This window comes from Arachis ipaensis, chromosome B01 (genome assembly GCF_000816755.2).
Source record: "Arachis ipaensis cultivar K30076 chromosome B01, Araip1.1, whole genome shotgun sequence".
NCBI lineage: Eukaryota > Viridiplantae > Streptophyta > Magnoliopsida > Fabales > Fabaceae > Arachis > Arachis ipaensis.
In genome coordinates, this window is record NC_029785.2 from 2,651,554 (window position 1) to 2,669,700 (window position 18,147).

Genomic DNA, 18,147 nt, shown 5'->3' on the forward strand with positions numbered 1-18,147 from the left:
TTACAAAATATATATAATATATATTAATTAAAATTAATAATTAAAATAATTAAAATATTAATATTTTAAAAACATTTAAATATATGTGGAGTGACAGGTGATGGTATCAATGACCCCTTTGCATTAAAGAGAGCAAAAATTGTTGTTGCTGATGCTACAGATGCTGCTAGAAGTGCTTCTAATATTATCCTCACTGAACCTGGTCTTAGTGTCATTATTAGTGCAGTGCTCACTAGCAAGGCAATTTTTCAAAGGATAAAGAACTATATTGTTAGTTTCCTTGCATACAGAATTTAATCGTTTCACTCTTACTTTTCTTTTTTGATATTTTAGTATTCTAACATTGCAAAATAGCAAAACTTGCTAAAGGACTGGTTGCGCAGGTTCATATGTTGCAAATTTAGCATAACCTATTAAGTTCAATGTGCTGTTGACTACATACGAAGTAGTTGGTTAGTTTTTTTTTTAGCTTGTGTATGAAACCGCCGCAATTTTATTTTAAATCCAATACTGAAATAGCGGCGGTTCTGCAACCGCCGCAAAAACGTTAACCTGATTTGCGACGGTTGTACCAGCGGTTCATTAGAACTGCCACAAAATCATATTACAACCCCTTAATAGGCGACGTTTCTGGAATCGCTGGAATTTTGTTTCGCGGCAGTTTAAAACCGCCGCAAATTCCTAAATAAACCGCCACAGTTTTCCTTTTCTCTTTTAGTGCTTGAATCAGTCAATTTTACCTCATATTAACTGTTATACTTTTTATACCTTTCATTTTTTGGAATAGAACGAGGAGATATTTAAAAAAAATATTAAAGAGTTATTAAAATTTATTATTTTTTGTTATCAGTTAATCATCTATGTTTAAAAATATGAGATAAAGTATATTATTAAATTATTAGACTAAATAAATTAAATTAATAAATAAATAATAGCTAAAGATAATAAATTCTGAGAGTCTTTTAACCGTTCTCATTTTAAAAAAGTATTGCTAATTTTGATTGAGGAATAAATAAAACCATTTAAAAACAGTGGAAGGTAAAATTGATACTTTAAGAAAAACTCTGGGATATTTAGTTTTTTTTTTCTATTTTAAAAACGTGTATGATTTAATAAATTATATGTTATAGATCAGAAAAGCAAAACTAAATTTTGTTTGTCCATTTTAAAATACAATTCTCAAATTCAAATTTGAAAATAAACTCTGTGTATGTGAATATGGAGCAAACTTTTTTAAAATGATAATAAAGAATAAAATGATAAAATTTAAACCGTTAGATTTATATTTGATTAAACCATTTAACGATTCACAGTACAATTTTTATATGTAAAAGAGTTCGATTCACACTAAATATATAAATACGAGTCACAAATCTATATAAGAATTGAGAGATTCTATTTTTTTTTCTTTTGGTTATTTTAGTTCCCTCTTATCTCTTTTATTATTTTAATTTTATTATTTTTATTTAAATACTTATCAATTTTTATATATTTTAACATAAATTTTTTCATCTTTTGCGCTTATTCTTTTTACATTTTGCTTTCTATATTTATTATTTAGGTACAATTTATAAATCTTAAAAATAACTCATAAAGAAAAGATATATCTGATTTTCGAATTGAGATTTTTAGTACAGACATGATCAATAATAGTTTATTTGTTTGAGTTGAGCAAAATCCAAGCACAACAATCTTATTTTTGAATAATTTCTTGATAAACCTCCACGGATAACCTTGGCTTTCCTAGTAGCACCAGTGGCTTAGCTTTTGTGGTATCACTTTCAAGTTCAGAGAGATCAATGATTGGTTCATTGGGAGGTGCAATCCAAGTGAATCCATGAACCAACCTTGCAAAAAGCATAATAGTCATTGTTGAGCCAAGTGTAATTCCAGGGCAACTTCGTCTTCCAGTGCTGAATGTTATCAACTCCAAATTTGGTTCAGTCAAAGTCAAATTAGACCCATCTTTCTTCAAATGTCTTTCGGGTTTGAACTTCAAAGGTTCTTCCCAAACTCTTGGATTTTGGCCAATACCTTGTCTCCTAATAAGAACATGACTACCCTTTGGGATGAAGTAATTGGCAACAATTGTGTCTTTCATTGAGACATGAGGAATATTAAAGTCAACAATTGGGTGAAGGCGAAAACCTTCTCTTATACATGCCTTCACATAGTTGAGTTTTGGAATATCTGATTCTTGTACTAACCTTTCTTTTCCTATTACACTGTCCAATTCTTCAATGGCAATTTGGAGTAGCTTAGGTTGATTTAGCATTTCAGAAAGTACCCACTCAACATTATTATATGGATTATCAATAGTTGCAATCATAATCTCCTGCAACAAAAATAAATATCTTACTATTAAGAGTATATCACAATTCACTAGAGACATAAATATGAAATAAGTTAAAGTTAATAATCAAATTAGTCTCTGAAAAAATAGAATATTTTTTAAATTCGTTCCTAAAAAAATTTCTTAATCAAATTGGTCTTATAAAAATTATAATTAAACATATTTGTCTTTCGATTACTCCATTAATAATTTTCTTCATCAATAATGAATGATGTGAAATATTAATTGACAATATATATAATATCTGACATATCAAATTGAATACTAACTAGATATGTCTATTACTTTAGTCCATTTTTTCAATTACATAAACCATATTTTTAAACAACAACATTTTTGAATAATGTGTGAACAATGTAAATTAATAGAGTTAAAAAAGTAAATTAATCTTAAATTTAATTAGTAGCATTAAATTAGGATGTAGTGTATTTTTATTTGATTAGTATATTTTTATTTGATTGGTGATTGTTTATATTGTTCAAGATGGTCATTGTTTACCTAACATTCCTCTATTTTTAATATGACCTAGTGAAATAAATTTTCATAAATATATTTGGTCAGTATCTAATTGAACATGTTAAGTGTTATGTATGCTATAAGTTAACATTTTATATTAGCAATCGTTGACGAAAATGTTAATGGAATGACTAAAAAATAAATATGATTAATTTGTAATATTTAAAAGATCAATTTAATTGATAAAATTTGTCAAGAATAAAGTTAAAAAATATTATGTCGAATCTTTTAAGAACTGATTGACTGTTAACCTAAGTTATTGTAAGATGCAACAAAATCATGTATATAACCATGATGACAGTCGGAATAAAGCAAACTAAAATAAGTAGATAGATAGCTATTAATGAGAGTATGAGGAAAAATATTGATACCAAAAGTTGACTTTTGATTTCGTCCACAGTCAAGAATGGATTGTTGTTAGCATCTTTGAGAGAGATAAGAACATCAAGCCAATCCTCTTGATGTGTCCTTATCCCATTCTTCCATTGATGAATCCTTTCTTCAATGATGGGATCATGGTACTTCCTTAGGGTATTAATAGCCTTCTTCATTGCTTCCTTTTGACCATCCAAGTCAAACTCCCTCAACAATGGAACATAATCAGAAATAGAAAATGCAAAAAGGTAATTTAACACACTCAACAATGCTTCAACATGTTCCACTTCCTCAGCACCTGGTCCTCCATCTTCTCTACCATTACCAAAAAAGTACCTTTTATTGAAGAACAACCTCCTAATCAAGTTTCCACCATAGTGTTTCCCTGCAAACCTTAAATCAACTAGGGCATTGCCATTCTTGCATTGATTGTACACATACCGAACAAGGTTGTCGGCTTCTTCCGCCCTTTTGTCATGTAACCATTGAAGTCGTAGCGGAGACACCAATTCACTGGTGATTACTCTCTTCATCTTCCTCCATTGTTCTCCGAACGGTGTTATAGCCGTGGTTAGGTACCCCAGTGAAACATGCTCACTAGACCAATTCAATGGCCTTGATGCGAAGATCGTATCTTGCTTCATTAAAATCTCACGTGCAATGGAAGGACTAGTCACCGGGATGACATGGATGTTACCTAGACGAATGCATGCGATTTCGGTGTCGAGATCATTCATGATTTTCTGTATCCATCTGAATGTGGGTTTGTTTGCAAGCATTTGAGGGATGTTACCAACTATAGGCCATGGTTTGGGACCTGGTGGAAGCCTATGCTTCTTTGGTTTCTTGGTTGAATCGTTGGGTTTGATGAGGAGTTTGATGTAGAGGAGTATGATGCCAAACAGCATGAAAAAGAAGTAAAAAATTGAGTGAGAGAGCATCATGGGGGTAAAAGAAGATTTCATGTGTCTTGGGAAGTTAGAACTATTTGGATTAAGAATTTAGGACACTCTACTAAAGGTGGAGTATGTTATAATATTTTGGTTGGTGCATATTTGCTATATATTATATAGAAAGGGAAATGCTAGCAGGATGATAAGTTTAGCAAAAAATGGAAAATTGATTAATGCTTTTTTGAATGTAAGATAAATGCTGAAAAACATTGATTATGTAATATTTTTTATACGATCACGACTCATGTGCAGTTATTTTTATATAAAATTAATAGTTAAAAATTGTTAGATGATGATTTAAAAATTCATGGCCATGACTTGTCACATGTTTTGTTGGATTCATAATTTCTATTATTTTAGGATAATGTCGTTTTTCTTCCCCAAACATTTAACAAAAAATTTGAAAAATAATCTTTTCATTAAATAATTAATAAAATTGTTAATCCCAAATATTATTATGCCAAATTATTTTTCACCATTACTCTCATTTTTTCAATCTTCCAACAACAAAGCATAATACCCCGTAAAAGCCTCTATAACATGCAAGTGTTTAATTTAAATTCAAATGGATCTAAATAAAACTACTCATTTAATAAATTTATTCTATTATATAAAAATTAGATTTCTATATTTAATGATGGAGCTGACGTGGCATGCTTCTGAGAGTGTTTCCCAATTTATTTTTTTTTAACGCATTAAATACAAGTTATTACGATAAACTAATTATATCAACTAATTGATTTGATTAGATATTTAAATATCATATAATTTATATCAATTTATATCAATTTGATTTGGTAGTATTTTTTAATTTATTTATTTTAATATTCTATTAGTATTTTTAATTTATTTCTTTTAATTTATTAAACTAAATTTATTGTGTATACTAATTAATTAATTTGATTAATTTATTAGTCATTCAAATAATAAATTTATGAATAAAATAGGCAACTGAGATATTTTCAACTAATAATTAAATCAAATCAAATCAAATCATATATATTGAGCTAAATTCAAATCATGTGAATTAAGGACTAAATTAAAATAAAATAATTTCTTACTTATTCAAGTTGAGTGCAATAAATACAAATTAATTTTGTTAGATAATCATAGTTGTCTGGTCTACTATATATAGATGGCTACACAAAATTATAAGAATCGTAATTTTTATCGCTCTTACTATTTCAACTCTTCTTTTCTTCTTTTTTTTTTCTTTAAGTATAATTTATTTTATATATAAATGTATCCAAAATGAGAAAGTATGGATGAGTGTTTTATTGATTGTTTATTTGATGAATATATCTCAATTTAACCATTTTACTACTGTGGATAGAAGTTGACCTGTAGCAATTCAAAGTGGCCAATGTATTTTTTTATAGTGTTAGATAGAAGAATATTTATTAAAATGAATATACCCATTGTAATGAATTTTTTGTCAATTGTTAGTAAAAATTATGTGATTATAATTAATGATCATAATTAAAAGTCTTTATTTTATTTCAATTTATTCAGGACATGTTTATCTTAAATTTTATTTCTTTATTAATTAGTATTTTTTTGTACATTTAATTGTCATTAATTTATATAAATTAAAATGTATAACTTAAAAAAATAGATACGTGTCTAAAAAATTAATGTAATTTTTTGATATTTTTTTTTTAAAATTTTTCAGACTTATCAACATTTAAGTTGTCTATACATCACTTCTCAAAATATTATGATTTTACAAGTTATAATATGTGGGGTAAATCACCTTTATAAACCATTTACAAACCAATTTTACGTATATCCCCCAAAATAAAAAAGGCTACGTGCATGTCTCAATTTACATATCTATGTAAATCAAATTTATGGAGTTCGAAATATGTGTTTTCGTAGTAACGTACAGTGCTGAGTTATATCTTCGGATTGTAACAGTCATATCACTACTAAATCGAATGAAGGTGATTCAATTTACAATGAGCTGGATTGCTACTAAGTGAGTATAAATTGAACCTTATTGCTTCGATTTAGCATGGACCATATAAATCGAAATTTATAGATTCGATTTAGTAGGAGATGACATAATTCGAATTCTTTGAATTCAATTTACTTTCGAATCACAATGTCAAGTAATTCAAATCCTATAAATTCGATTTACTACTTATTACGCTAATTCGAATTCATTAAATTCGATTTATATAGAAATGTAAATGGAAACAACCAGGTAATATTTTTGAGTTTGGGAGATTCAAATAATTTTGGGGTGGCTTTGGTTTATCAACATAAATTAACCTAATATATAATATTATTTATTGTTATATATATGAAAAATGTGACTACTCTATTATAATTTTTTCTCTTCTTACTTTTCCTTCCATCTAAGCAAAAGAAATTTTTTTCTCTATTTTCTTTTCATTCATTTTTTCTTCATCTAAACAACACATACAAAAATATACTTTTCTTTTCATTTTCTTTCCTCTCATTTTCTTTCTTTCTATTGTCTTTCCTCTTATTTTTCATCTTATATCCAAACAACATCTTAGTGTTTATCCATTTATCTTCTATTAATATTGTTATAACAAAGATATATGTGACTTTATAAAAATGATATAACCTTAACTTTGATTATCTGAGAATTTATTGAGTAGTTAGAATAGCTCCACGTCACGAACCAATGAATGCTTGCAATAGGGATAATCACAAAAACATCAGAAACGGGTATTTGCAGGGATTACTCGCATTTGGGGACTAGATGGGGACTCGTGAAATCCTCACGACTTGCCAAAACCCGTCGGGTTGGCCCGCATAACCCCCCAAAAGGCGGGTTGGATTGGAAATTTAAAACTGTCAATCTTAAAAAGCCTACCTACCCCGCACCGCCTAATCCATGGGATGTGGCGGGCTTCGGCGGGGTGGGGCAGGCTTCTCCGCTGGGCCAAGCTTTTATTTTGTCAGGACAATTTTTTTTACAAATTTTTATGATGTTATTAATCTACAAGAGGATGAAGATAATAATTAAAGATGTTCTAAGTTATATTTTGGATTACGTTTTATATTTGATTGATTATAAACATAAAGATGTTTAATTATATATTTTGGACAATATTTATTTTGCTTTGGATAATGTTGATTTTATTATTTCGTTTCAATAAATTTGGTTTATAATTATATTTATTACATATTTATAATTATAAAGACTTTAATGTGTGTGAATTTAAAAATTAGAATTTTTTTATGTTTCTAGAAATTATAAATTTATTAAAATTGTTGTAAAATTATTTATATTATTTCATATTAATGGTTTATAAGTAAAAGGAGAACCCGCCAGCGGACCATTAGGCAGGACGGCAGAGAAATTCAGGACCGCTTATTAGGCGAGGTAGGGCAGGCCAACCCACCAGATGGCGAGCTTTTGGCAAGACAGGGCGGACTTTTCTGTTTGTCACCCTAACGGGGATATGAACATAAGTACATGCCCCATAGAATTTATTAAATATACGCGAATATAAAATTATTAATTTATCCTAATTTATATATACATAAATCCATTTCTTGAATTTAGTATCCCTAATTTCTGCCTCTAATTCAAATTCTTCCTTTTTCTTCCAGACTCATTCTCTGCCTCGATCCTCTCTCTCTTTAACTCACTTTCTCTACCTCTCAAGTCCGTCACTACGTTGCTCAGTATCGTCCCAAAAGTTTTCAAAGAATACTCGTAAATACCCGAGGAGATCTGTGTTCCTTAAAGGGTAATAAACAGGAACTTGCAATGACAGAGAAGGAACGGGACATTTTTTTTAAATAGGAGTGAGGGATGGAAAGGAAGCTTCTCACGCTCCCCTGAGTACTCATTACCATATCTAACTAGTAACAGGATCCAATCTGAACCGATTTAAGAGGGGACGCGTGGACTTCATTTGCATTGGGCATTTAAGGTAGTGAACCTAAGTCGGATTTGGGACCCTAACAATGAGTTTTAGTTGATCTTGCTTGCATTGAGGTCTTATTAGGCCTAAATATATCTTGGATTAATATTTTAAGTCATTGTTATAGCAAATACTATACTATTTAATGTTATAACACTTAGTATATATAAAAGTTGGATATATTTATAAGATATTTTTAATTCAAATTAAAAAAATTAATTATCTCTTTTTTAGTTTTAAATATTATTTTCTAATATAACGAAAAAGTGAAAATAACAATAATTAGTCACATAATTAAAATAGATAATCTTAATATATACATGACACTATATAATCAATTCTAAATTTAAATTTAAATTTGAATAAGAAAATAAAAAAAATATTTTTAATTTTATCTCACTAACCATAATTAATTTTAAGATAAGAAATTACTTTGTACCTCATATATATTATAAAATAGTATGGTCATTTGCTATTTTTTAATGGTAAATATTGTCAAATAAAATAGTGTAAGAAATTAGAAAAAAATGTATTTACAAGTTTAGAAAATATTAATTTATTTTTCAATAGAATAAATTATATATTGAATAACAAAAGTTGTTATTGGTTTCTCTTCACACTAACTAATACTCAACAATGGTGTTTCGGTACACTATATTGCCAAGAAATATTAATTGATCGATCTAATAACTTTTGTAATGACATAAGTTTATGAATTTGAAAATTTAGAAATCATTTCATAAAATGTGAAGTTTTAACAAGTAATAATGCTGATCATATTATTTTGACTTCAAGAATGAATATAATACCAACAAATAAAATTATCCCAAGTAAATTTCAACAAAACAAAAGTCCATAAGTATTGCTATTAATGGAAAATTAATCTATTTTAAAGACAAATACAATTTTTTTCTACGGATTTCCTAACTCGGCAAGTTGATAACTAATCCACCACATATTGATGTTCTATTTATTAAGGGTCTGTTGCTAACTAATGGATTGTTATACACACAAAACGAGATTCGAACTCTAAATACTTGCTCAAACGAACAAATGAAATGACCATTCACCCAATCCAAATTGATTAAAACAAATATTAGTTATTTTAATATTTTTAAGTTGTAAAATATTTATAATAATAATAATTACTATAGATATTTTTCATTTCAAATTTTAATGAAAATTTTTTATATAATTTTATGTATTATCCCGTGTAGGACACGGGAACATATACTAGTTCAAATAAAAAACCAACTAAAACGATATAAATTTAAATTAGATTAGATTCTATTTTTTGATAAAACGCATAAATTTGATTAATTTTTTAATACACTTTACAAAACTACTGAAAATCAATTTGATCTAATCTGTCATGACCCGAACTAAGTCATGACTAGTATTCAAAGGACGACACGTCCCTCAACAAGCTAATCAACTAAATTTACAGAATCTCCTTTATTTTTAGATCCTTGTCAAAATAAATATTATATATCTTTATGTATCAATAATAAACATCAATCTCTAATAACAATAACAATACATCCCAATTATATTCACAAACCGAACATATCAAAAATCACATTATACATATTAATTTAATAACTAAAGTATATAATTAAATCCATAGTTTTACATAATCGAATCATAATTACTATCTAAAGAGTTTGACATCTAAAATAACATAACCCACACGAGGACATATATAGAGTATTGGTATAATTTAGATTTTAGTATAGTACAAAATTTTCATCATATATATACATAGTCTTTGAATAGAAGAAAAGCTCATCTCGAAATGGCTAAGATCTACTGTCCAGCGGATAGAATAGAACCTAAATTGACTTGTCATATTTTCTAGTCTACGTTTCTTCGAAAGTTTAACATTGTAGAATGAAAGTAATGTGATTAAGTGTAATTTACTTAGATGTGATTAAAAAATAATTGAATACTATGTACAGTAAAAATTGATATTATTGAAAGATAAAACTAAAATTTATTTCTATGTATTGTTTTTGTCCCCAACGTTTTCGTCCTATTTAAGTCCTTAACGTTTCAAAATCGTCTCAATTTTGTCTCGCCATCAATTATGTTAACGGATTCCTAACGGTAGGACAACATTGAGTCAATTCTAAAACGTTATGAACTTAAATAGAACGATTGAAATGTTAGAGACAATTTTGAGATTTATCCCAAACGTTGGAGACAAAAACGATACTTTACTCATTTTCATATTTATCTTAAAGTAAACATGATACTAAGATATAACTCAATTCAATATATTTTATACTAAATATAATATAAAAACTTAATTTAATGTCTGTCCCTCAATTTCTTTTTCCGGTCTCACTTTTTTTTTTCACACACAACCTTATATATTTTGGCTGTAAATTCTGGAGAGAGGGGAGGTGATAACAAATATTACAATAAAAATTGAGAGAATTTGTCAATACAAAATTATAGCAATAAGTCTTGTGAATTTAATATTTAAGTTATTTATTTTTATTTTTAATTTATTTTATAGTCTCTATATTTGCTGAAAATAATATAATTTGCCTCTTAACTACCTGTATTTATAGCTAAATGCCATGAGCAACATGTGCTCACCCTGTTACAGCCTGCAAAAGTAGGTGGTTTCCGTGGACACGTCTTACAATTGAAAGTGATTAACCTTAGTTTTTGTAGCCTTGTCGGCGAGGGAGAAGAATGAAGCAAAAATTTCCCATGTTTTTTTCATTCAAAATATTTATTGTGGTGTCTGCTAGAAACTAAACATGTAGCAAAAATTTCTTATGTTTTTTTCATTCAAAATATTTATTGTGGTGTCTGCTAGGAACTAAACATGACTTAGGATGTCAATGGGGCAGGACAAGGACGGGAGATGTCTCCCTGCTCTTCATCTTCGCCCTCAGATTTGTTTTCCATCTCCGTCTCCATTCTCCGCCATGGGAAATATTGTTCCCCATTCCTATTTTCTACGGGGCCCCGTTCTCTGCGGGAACCCCATTTCCCATCTACATAATAATTCTAACTAATTATTAATTTCCATATGAATAGAGTTGCAAGTATTTATCTTATACAAAAACTACAAGATTTTATACAAAAAGTCTAAATGACACGATGATGACTTCTTTCGAAATAACGCAATGGGGGGACGCAACGACGAGCCAAAGGACAAAGTAGTGGACGAGGTGGGAGACGCGGCAACAAAGAGGAGAATGCACACGACGACAGAGTTACGAAAAGGAACGCCGCAAATAGAAATTACGACGCGGTAAGAGTGATGGCACGGTGAGGTGTGACGATGCGGTGAGAAGGGTGACGAGGAGGTGGCTGCAGAGAGGTTGGATGGAGTATGGACAACCTTAGGGATCTCTGAATTGAAGAAGGGTTAAGCAAATAAAGATTAGGAGTTTTGGGTTTCTATATATATGTGTGTGTGAGAAATGACTAAAAAACATATATGAGAAATAAACTATTAAGGATAATTCAAGGAATTCATAAGTTTCAGGGAATAGCAGGGACGTGGTGGGAATCCCCGCTCGGGTCCCCGCGCCTGCTTCGGGGGAATTTTGTCCCCCATCCTATTTCCATAGAAAAAATTCTCCATAATCGGATTCCCATTCGAGGCAGTCCCCGCAGAAATCCCGCGTCTCGAAAAATTTTGCCATCCCTAAAACATGTAGTGTCAGGAATATTTATTATTAATAATAACAATAACTAACCGCCACTCTTTGAAACAAAAAATACTTAGAAATGTTATTTTGATAAATCCAATTCTAAAATTCTTCTTCAACCTCTTCACATTTTTCCATCAAAATGTGGATATATAGTTAAATTTATATCCATAAGAAAATGGTCGTAATAAAAAAAATTATACCCAAAGTAATGGAAATTAAAAATCATAAAAGAACTACTAACTCAACAAAAAATTCACTACTAGAAAACTAGTTATTACAGACGGATATTTCCGACGGATTTTATCCCACTAAAATACAGAGAAAATTTCAGAGGAATTTTTTGTCGAAAAACAAAAAAAATGGATTAGCATAAATTACAGACGAAAAAGAGAATCCGTCGATAATTTCGTCAAAAAAATTAATTTTTTCCGTGAAAAATGGTTACAGACGGAAAATCCGTCTGTAATTAAATAGACAAAACACTGCATTTTATTAAATTATTACAGACGAAAAATCCATCTGTAATTTAAATTTTTCGTCGGAAATATTGAAAACCCTAATTTTATCACCACCCATTTCACACTCCATTCGAACACCATTCACACTCCATTCACACTCCTCTTCGCCCTCATCCCTCGAACTCTTCGCCCTGCAGCCCGCCGCCTGCAGCCACCGCAGTCTCTGCCGCCACTGCAGCCACACAGCCCCGCATCAGCCCTCGCAGCTCCCCGCAACCCCACAGCCTCACAGCCCCGCAGCGGCGCAGCCACCGCAACCCCTACACAGACACAGCCTCCACCGCCAACGTAGAAGATTCGTCGCCGTCGTAGGAAGCTGTGTCGCCGTGATTGGAAGCTCCCTCCCCGTTGTTTGGAAGCTCATTGGCCTTCTCCTCTGTTCGAGCACTCTCCTTCTCTCTCTGTGTCGCCGTTGTGTTTCTGTCACTGCCCTTCCTCCTCGCTTTCATTCACGAGTCATGACCGTTCCTTCACTCCTCCATTGGAAGTAGATCTGAAGAGCCACGAACCGAGGTGTGGCATGTTCCTCCATCATTGAGTTGGTGTTGCGGTTGCCATAACTTTGCGTCCCTTGCTGTCGTCGACAATCACATTGTGCCCCTCCTCCCACACCTCCTCCATACGCCATTTTCCCTTTATTTCTGAGGTAAGATTTGAGATTTTTTTCCTATTTCTTAGTTTTTATTTTTTGTTTTTGTTCTTGGTGTTTCTTCTGATGAGTTTTCTTATTGTGTTGTTATTGTTATGTTCAACATTTTTTTTGAGGGATTTTGCTCAATGTTAAGGTTCGTTTAGTGTTGTAACATTTATGATTAGTGGAAAAATAGATAAAAATAAAACTGAATAAAGTGTTGGTGAGACACCTCCAGACAAGAAATTAAAAGAATTAAAGCTTACTGAAGATCAATCATATGTTTAACTGTTAGTTGTTTATGAAACTACCATAAGCTATTGAGTTTTTTGGGCCAATTGAGATGCTATGAAGTGTATAGGCTTCTGGTTCAACCCTTGTCACATTCTGTCTCCATCTCCTATTGATTACTCACTTCTGTAGACAAACTGATCTTACTTTGTAAAATGTATGTTAATGATGGTACTAATAAGTGATTCCACCATTAGAAATTATGAATCATGATCATTAATTTTCTGCATATAATATCTTTTATCATACATGTGTTATAAATAAAATGGAATTATTGTTCTATTTTCTCTCATCAACTTGGCAGCATACTTTAATTTTCTTCTTCATTATATTTCCAAAGTGGTTTCTGAATGAAATATATATGAGCATGATGTGCTGAGTGGCTAGCTGATAATTTAGGATAGGAACTATAAAGTTTGGTTCTATTTATATCAAGTAATTAGGGGAAAAATGGTACTTTTAAGACATGGATCCATGAGTTAAGGTTAGTGCAATTCTTCTGATTCAGTTCACGCAATTCTGTGAAAAATGGCATGCTTTGGATTTTAGAGATTCTTTTTTCTTCGATTGATTTATATTTCTTTCCTTTACTGATTCTTTTTGTTTCTCAATTGGATTGAGGAGTTATGTAACAAAAAAATAATCTAAGGTGGTTGTTGATGATGTTGAAATTTAGTAGTCCTATATATATTTTTCAGCTTTTGATTTTTGTAATTTGCAATGCAGGGGACCAATGTGGTTCTGATTTAATGTAAATGTGAGTCTATGTTTTTGTTCTTTTATTTCTCAAATCACAGTCAATGATTTTGATAAACTAATTCTGTGCAATCTCTGGTATGTAAGTAGAAAACTGATGCATTGATACTTAAATATACTTTTCATTTTTCATTAATACAAGTTTAAATTATATATAGCATTATGTAGTTTGTGAAAATATACTTGTTCAAAATAGAAAAACTCAAGTTTTTTAGAGATAAATTGGTCAGATGTGTTTGATTTTCCTAATATTTTTTTCAGTTTTTGATTTTGATGATAGGAAAAATATTTCCCTGCTTATTTTTCGGTGTTCAGTTGTGTAATTAGAGCACTAAATGTGATTGTTTATAGGCTAAAAGAATACTAAGTAATTAAGTGAAAAATTTGATGAAACCCATATTGTCGTGTCTATAATTAAATGCTGAAGAGCACTGTGACCATGCATTTGATTCTATGAGAAGGGAATCTGTCATCATGACACAGTGAGTCAAGTAGTTTGTCTTTATTTTGTTCATGACTATTTTTTAGTTTCTTAATTAATTTTTTTAATACTATTCCATGGTAATATCTTAGGCAAAGATCCAATTGACAGTGATTCCCAATTTTTAGTTTCTTAATTAATTTTTTTAATACTACTCCACAGGATCGACGGCTTAGAATTCAGCTGTCTCTCTGCTCCAAGTGACAGTTAATGAGGTTAGCAAGCACACCCTGATTCTCAAAAAATTCTGTGTGATTTGTTTATCTATAGTTGTTGGATTAGGTCTTTTCTTGAGTCTTCTGATTGTGATTTTGCCATAGTAAATTACCAAATTGCCCTCTCTCATGATTTTATAAAAATAATACTCTTGTCTCTTCTAGTTTAATCTAACTTGATAAGCAGCAGATTGGTAGATTGCTGATCAATTATGAAGTGGGTTTGGACCACCTGGTACATCTCTTAGAGAGACTCCATAAATAGGGTGGACCTTCTCTTTGCTTGGTTCTTGTTGTATCCTTGTATAGGAATGCCATGTGAATTGCTGAAAATTGATTCTCTTTTTTGTTTGCTTGATTTCTGTACCCATCCATCTGCTCTACACCCTCTCTATGCTTAATATTTTTACTTATATTCTGCAGATAGTTTGTTCTTTGCATAGAAGAGAATATAGGTGAGCCGGTGCATCTGCATCTTGTATCACTGGTATGAGTTTGTTTTCCTCTCAGAACAGAATCAGATGAAAGTTTATCTTGCTGTCAATTGTATTCTATCAACCTTTTGAGTTTTGTGCATAATATTGTCTTTTAATATATATTGTCTTTTGGTGTTTCTTATGCATGCCTAATTATTTTTCCTTTTGATTGTATGGTGCAGGAAAATGTCATGATTCCTGATGACACAGGTTTGCTTCTCAATCTTCTTCATTGTTGATGTTTAGACAAATTCTTAATATGCAATGTTTTTACAACCATGTAGTTCCCTATATATTCAAACAGTAGCTATTGATACTAGACATTGGTTCCATCATTTCAGCTTTGAAATTGCAAACTAATCATTAATATGTATTGGTTGGTGAAAACAGGAGTGATATTGTAACCATTGCCAAAAGGGTGATAATGTCAAACGAGCTGCCAAGCAACTCAAGTCTTGCCTTTCTTGGAAAGACTCCATAGGCACCAGTACATATTATTCTCTTCTTTCTGCAAATTGCAAAGCTTCTTAACCGTTATCATTAACAAATTAAGATCATACTTTTTTTATCTTCTTGAGGCAGCTCTATTGAAAAATTATAAAGATTAACTCTCGTGTTAATAAACCGAGGCAATGTTTATCTTTCTATTCTTAGCCATTTCTCTGTACTATGGCTACCCTTTTCACAAACAAGTTTTACTTTTAAAATGAAAAGTTCTTATTGGTGCCAATTTTTTTCACTTTTTTAAGGATAATAAACTAGATGCTTAGAAAAGAGAACAAAAAACTAAACTTTTTCATGATAGCTCCTTTCTTGCTTACAGTATTTGTATGGTTTATTGCAGTGGATGATTAATGTTACTGTTGATTCTGATTTTACACCATTTCATGTGTAATGAGGGTGGTCAGCAGCAGCACACACTTCATCAAATAAGATTATTTTGCTTTATTTGTGAAGACTATTCTAATTAGCAAGATAAAGGTTTACTTTTCTTATTCCATCGAATTTTATTTTACCTATTTATAATATTTATGAAAATATATTTTTAATTTATCTCATGATATGGACAAAAGATGTTGTTGTTGTTGTTGTTACTTTCGCGTAAAGCGCGAGTCTAAACCTTGATTTTATTTATTGACAAGGTTTTATGTTTTTCAGCATTCTTTTGCATTGGTTGCGCTCATGGAATTCTATTATCAATTGGGTGGGGCGTGCGGTTATGCAAAAACTGAATGTTAGTACCTAGGTATGTGTTTTTGCTCTCATCTTCCCAAAACTCATGCTAATTCTTTGCATCACCATTTTCATTCCCTTGTTAATACACCAATGCAATGTTTATTATCTTTTCACTGCTAGAAGTTTTTTTTATAAAAATAATACTCTAACTCTCTCTCTCTCTCTCTCTCTCTCTCTCTCTCTCTCTCTCTCTCTCTCTCTCTCTCTCTTTCTTCTTTTCCATCCCCAATCACAATCTCTTATTCTTTCTTTCCATCTGTAGGAGTTCAATCAAGCTTTCTCAACTTTTACCGACACTGAAACACAATTTCCTCAGTCTATTTCTTCAGGTATCACATCGTCATATTAATTCTTTCTTTGCTGTTACAACTTACAATTATGCCTCTCACTCTTACTCTTTCGCAATTCTGAACCTTTTAGCTCATCACTTTGTTGCATTAAAACATAGAGGTATGCTTATAATTTCCTGCTCTAGTTATTATGCCTCTCACTCTCACTCTCACTCTTTCGCAATTCTGAACCTTTATGAGTGAAGCAAAATTTGTCATGTGTACATTTAATATAGAGAAGTGAAGTTGGCAGTGATAATGGGGCATTAAAGTATACAACCACTATTTGATAATGGTTCAATTGAGAGTTTTTGTTTAGCTCTTCGTATATTTTGGTATTAAAGTATATGATTGTACTTTGTTATGGCAGGTATACTTTATTTTGGATAATGCTACTACTTAGCAAGCTTGCGTTCAGCTACTATGTGGAGGTATTATGTCTTCAAATTTTACTACAGTTCCTCTTTTACCCTCCTTTAAGAAGCTCATGGTTCTTGCTTTCTAGGAAGAGATGTAATTCTCTATTTACTGATTCTTTTATGGAAACTTGTTCATGCAAAAAGAGACTACTTCTGGAGTGCAAAATGCTTTAAATAATATGCTTTATTTTTATTCAAGCATTCCAATTCACTCCAATTCCAATTCGGGTTTTGATTCTATTTCAGTCAGGAGATGTCAAGATTAACTTTCAATGTGAAGCTTGATGCTGCCGATGCAATTTAGTTATCTATTAATATTTTAGATTATTCTATCTTTAAGTGATAAGTGTAATTTGTGACATTCATGTAACATTAGGATGGTCATCTTATTTTTTTGGGTATCTTTTTATTAAGACAGTGAGATATTGGCCAATGATGTTGAAAAATAACATCCAATTTTATAGGTATCATGTAATGAATATTATGTTTATTTATGTGATTTTTGGCTTTCTTTTTTCAATTTACAGTGTTTGATGGAGTAAATTTAGAAAACAAACCTAAAGTATTTATTTTGCAATGGAAAAATAAAAAAAAAATTCTATTTTACCTTACCGACGGATTTACAGACGGATTTTCTGTCTGTAATTAGAGTGTAAGATAATTTTCCAAAGTTTAAATTACAGACAGAAAATCCGTCTGAAAGTTCGTCGCCTTTGGGAAATGGATAGAAAATTTACAGAGGAAAAATCCGTCGGTAACTGGTAAAAATCCGTCTGTAATTTTTCGACGGAAAAAAATCCGTCGGTAAATAATTTCCGACGGGGCTTTTACGGAGGGACAAAATCCGTCGGTAATTTTTTTAGTAACCAAAAATCCATCTGTAATAAAGACTAAATCCGTCTATAAATCTGTTTGTATTAATCCATTTTCTAGTTGTGAATTATAAAACTTTCTTAGGATTCGAATAAAAATTCATAGGATTTATTATTAAACTTATTTCTTATTTTCTACAC

General features: G+C 30.7%; 1 protein-coding gene and 1 long non-coding RNA gene across 3 annotated transcripts; one reads left to right on the plus strand and one right to left on the minus strand.

Annotated features, from left to right (window-relative positions):
* Nucleotides 1,694–4,188, minus strand: LOC107644259 (isoleucine N-monooxygenase 2-like). The gene is made up of 2 exons (XM_016348078.1): nucleotides 3,241–4,188; nucleotides 1,694–2,335 (listed from the first exon to the last, which is right to left on the minus strand). Exons 1-2 carry the CDS (start codon nucleotides 4,186–4,188, stop codon nucleotides 1,694–1,696), a joined length of 1,590 nt encoding a protein of 529 aa, XP_016203564.1.
* LOC107640133 lies at nucleotides 12,809–17,654 on the plus strand. Of its 2 annotated transcripts, XR_002357219.1 has the most exons (11): nucleotides 12,851–12,946; nucleotides 13,949–13,979; nucleotides 14,622–14,674; nucleotides 15,098–15,161; nucleotides 15,333–15,360; nucleotides 15,541–15,637; nucleotides 15,995–16,131; nucleotides 16,309–16,396; nucleotides 16,649–16,715; nucleotides 17,086–17,146; nucleotides 17,381–17,654. It is a non-coding gene; the product is annotated as an uncharacterized LOC107640133 (long non-coding RNA). The 2 variants fall into 2 exon arrangements; XR_002357212.1 differs by lacking the exon at nucleotides 13,949–13,979 and having other exon boundaries at nucleotides 12,809–12,946.

What these genes read in the sequence shown, in the direction of transcription:
- LOC107644259 (XM_016348078.1), bottom strand. Translation starts at nt 4,188, where the DNA reads ATGATGCTCTCTCACTCAATTTTTTACTTCTTTTTCATGCTGTTTGGC. An exon ending in AAATCAAAAGTCAACTTTTG is followed by an intron (nt 2,336 to 3,240) that starts GTATCAATATTT and finishes TTTTTGTTGCAG; the next exon opens with GAGATTATGATTGCAACTAT.